Source organism: Myotis brandtii, unplaced genomic scaffold (genome assembly GCF_000412655.1).
Source record: "Myotis brandtii unplaced genomic scaffold, ASM41265v1 scaffold225, whole genome shotgun sequence".
NCBI classification, from domain to species: Eukaryota; Metazoa; Chordata; class Mammalia; order Chiroptera; family Vespertilionidae; genus Myotis; species Myotis brandtii.
Genome location: NW_005358435.1, coordinates 3,848,834 through 3,852,730, shown reverse-complemented (window position 1 = coordinate 3,852,730; position 3,897 = coordinate 3,848,834). Strand labels below are relative to the sequence as shown.

The window sequence follows — 3,897 nt, the reverse complement described above, 5'->3', positions numbered from 1 at the left end:
CTGTGGGAGTGCACTGACCACCAGGGGGCAGGTCCTGTGTTGAGTGTCTGCCTCCTGGCGGTCAGTGCGTGTCATAGTGACCAGTTGACCAGTCTTTCAGTTGTAATGGTCACTTAGGCTTTTATATATATAAATGTGTACACACACACACACACACATTATATGCATATTTAATCCTCACCAGAGGATGTTTTTCCATTGATTTTTAGAGAGTGAAAGTGAGAGATAAAAACAGAGGAAATATCATTGTGAGAGAAACACATCGATTGGTTGCCTACTGCACGAGCCCCAACCAGGGCCTGTACTGGGGAGGAGCCTGCAACCAAGTTATGTGCCTTTGACCAGAATCAAACCTGAGACTCTTCAGTCTGCAAGCCAATGCTCTATCCACTGAGCCAAACCAGCTAGGGCAGAAGTTTTTTATATATTTAGGTGCTCTTATATGATATTGGATGCATATATGTTTACTGCTTTAATTTTTAATTTTTTACAACAGGACTTTAAAAACATTTTTTGTGAGTCTTTTTACCCTTTGCTTTGTTTCATAAATTAGACCAACTTTATGGTGACTTTGATCAAGCCTTCAATTTTGCTTTTCTGTGCCTTTTTAAAATTAAGACGTTATTTCTTCTCCTTTATATCAAAATTATCTCACCATTGTTTCAGAAAAGCCCTTCTTCTCTTAGGTCAGAGTCGGGTTTATAGTCCATGCCCAAACATAGCAAGAATGACTTTCAGAGAGAAGACTGATAACATGAAATGATTTTTTATGCAAATTACTGTGTTCGCCTGTGACCAGTTACCCAAGCCTCATTTCTTGTTTTAGATTTCATTGCAATGGAGCTCAGTGATGCAAATTTGCAAACGCTAACAGAATATTTAAAGAAAACTCTTGATCCTGACCCTGCCATCAGACGTCCAGGTAAAGAGAATAAATATTGTTTGTGGTTGATGTATTCTTAAAGGACAGGTACGGGAAAACTTTATGAAAACTGCTGTTTGTAAATATAGATTTTTTTAAAAAAAGATTTACACTTGGATTCTCAGTTTATTTTTCATTCTGTAGCCACAAAGTGTGTGGTTGGCTGTCTTCAACTGTTATAACATAGGATGGTGTGGGGTTTTTTTGGGTTTTGTTTTTTTGAGTAAAATAGCTTTTATTTGTCCTCCTCTGGAATATAAAGTACTAATATGTTTAGAATGCTTTGTCCCTTCACTTTTCTGAAATTTCCAACACCTGCCAGTTTTAGAAAGATAATAATTGGGGCATAGAGATGAGTGTTAACTGCCTAAAAAGTGATTAAGTGAATGAAACCAGGCAATCAGACACTCCATGCTTAACCTTCATGCTGGGATTGATTTAATTATTACATTTTAAGACCTAGGGTTCTTTTCTACCTCCTTTCTCCCAAATATAATCAGTTTCCATGAGAAACTTAGTATAAACTTAGACTTGCAATCTCAGGTGCCCACAGGAATCAGATGTGAAGGTAAATGAGGGAGCAGGCCAAGTGGGGACTGGTAATCTCCTGTGACTATATGCTTTGGTTAAGGGGCAATTATTATTTGGAACCAGCTATCTTAGGGGGATTCAAACTAGTTTTGCAAAATCATTTCCAGCTTTACTTGAAAAATAAGGGTGTTTATATGAAAAGTCCTTACTTTTAAATGATAGCAACTAATAACTTCCAACAATTTTGAAATTTATACAAATCTAATTTTGAGGACCATATGTGTCCAGTGAGTAGTCAGTTGAGAATCCTTGATGTAAGCCATATTAACCAGAAATGCTCTTAATCTGCTTCTTTAGAATTTACTAGTGTGCGTGCTCATGAAGAGGATTTTGGAAGGGCCCCATGAAGACACAGATGAATGCGTGCATGTGTGTGTGTGTGTGTGTGTGTGTGTGTGTGTGTGTGTGATACTGATGTTATATATAAAACATAGAATTGTAAACATGTTAATGCAGTCATCCTAGCCTTTGTGATTTCTGAGCGGAAAAATTTGTGAACTTCCCATTAGTGCTTAAAGAAGTAATGTGTTCTTGGATAAAGGGAAATTAATGGCTCTAATCTTCTTAGACTGTCCCAGAAAGCCTCTGCCAACATTATCTATTAAAATTATTTTTAATAATTGTGTCTTTTAAGGTGAAGGTGGCATTTTTTTATGAATCCAGGACAGAGTGTAGGAATAAACTGGTGTTTCTGGGAAGAGTTGTGGACATATTTCTCAGGGATTGGTAGTAGACTGACTCAACATCTTTATAAAATGATATGGAGGTGGCAATGTATAGTGGATTCCAGCTTACAGATACCACTCTTCTCATGGGTTATTGAGATGTGACAGTGGTATAGATAAACTGGAAGACATTTTGAAGCTCATTGAGTGTGTGGAAAATGTCAGTGTGAATATTCTGAGCGCAAATTGAGGAAAATGAACACAGAAAGGAATAGACTTAAACTCATGAGAAAATTGCGTCCAAGATATTAATTATAATTTAAGAAAGAGACCTGGCAGTCTGTATGGGCTTTCCCCCAAATCATGGATATAGTGTGTTGCCCTGTACAAAATGCTGACACTAAGGAAACAGTGAAAGCCTGATAGACTCGTACAAAACTGTGTCTGCTACATAAAATCATGTTCCAGTTCATTTCTCATCTTTCAAGAAAGACATGGTGACACAAAGCAGGAAAGGTTTGAGGATGGAAGCTAAATTCTTGGGACTCAATTCAGAGAGAGAAAAAGTGTTAAATCATATTATTTTTTAAAATATATATCTTTTATTGATTTCAGAGAGGAATATTAAATCTCCTAGGTTTACTTATTACACATTGAAGGTGTGTAGCACTTCTAAATTTTCCTATCTTAAGCCTCACTCATTCCAATGATCCAATACCTATTGAAAAGATCTGCTGTTAGCACCTATTATTTTCTACCATAATATGATTTAGCCCAACCCGTGTTGCTCAGTGGTTGAGCGTCGACCTATGGAATAGGAGGTCATAGTTTGAATCCTGGTCAGGGCACATGACCAGGTTATGGGCTCAATCCCCAGTGAGGATTGAGGTAGTCGATCAATGATTTTCTCTCAACATTGACATTTCCATCTCTCTCTCCCTCTCCCTTCCTCTCTGAAATAAATAAAAATATATTTTTGATAGATAGATAGATAGAGGCATCTTAAGTCAGAGTTGTCAGGATCATGGATCGGCTGTCACTTACACCACCCCATTGGGGATCGAGCCCATAACCTGGCCATGTGACCTGATTGGGAATCAAACTGTGACCTCCTGGTCCAGGTCAAGACTCAACCACAGAGCAACACTGGCCAGGCAAAATCATATTGTAGGAAATAATAGGTGCTAACAGCAGCTTTTTTAGTAGGTATTAGATCCTTGGAATGGGTGAGGCTTAAGATAGGAAAAATTAGAAGTGCTATACACCTTCACTGTATAATCAGTAAACTTAGGATATTTAATATTTCTCAGTATAATATCAATGTGAATATGTGTTAAAATCTTAGTATAACTTTATTGCTGGTATTAGAAATGTGTATATCTAGAGGAAAACTGAAGTCCAGTGTGGTCTAATAAGGACAAGACTAAAACTTTTTCAGTGATGAAATATTCTAGCTCTGTGATCTTTGACAAGTTACTTAACCTCAGTGGCCTTGTCTTTAAAATTGGGATAGTATTACCAATAGTATTAGTGACAACTTAATGAAGTAATATATGTGAGTAAAACTCCAAACATATATAGTTAATAATAACATATTAGCCATAATTAAGTCATTTAATCTTGATCACGGTAATACTGTAAAAGAAATAATAACTACCATTAATAATCTAATCTAATAAAAGAGAAACATGCAAATTGACCGCCCCTCCACTACACCCA

The 3,897-nt window shown here is 36.7% G+C and overlaps 1 protein-coding gene across 1 annotated transcript in view; it reads left to right on the top strand.

Moving 5' to 3' along the window:
- The first annotated feature begins 794 nt into the window (after positions 1–794).
- Positions 795–3,897, top strand: part of CSE1L (CSE1 chromosome segregation 1-like (yeast)) — a 39,435-nt gene continuing 36,332 nt past the window's right edge. The window contains exon 1 of the mRNA XM_005866206.2: positions 795–922. Within this exon, the coding sequence (XP_005866268.1) occupies positions 838–922 (85 nt within the window). The 5' untranslated portion in view covers positions 795–837. The remainder of the gene's footprint in view (positions 923–3,897) is intronic.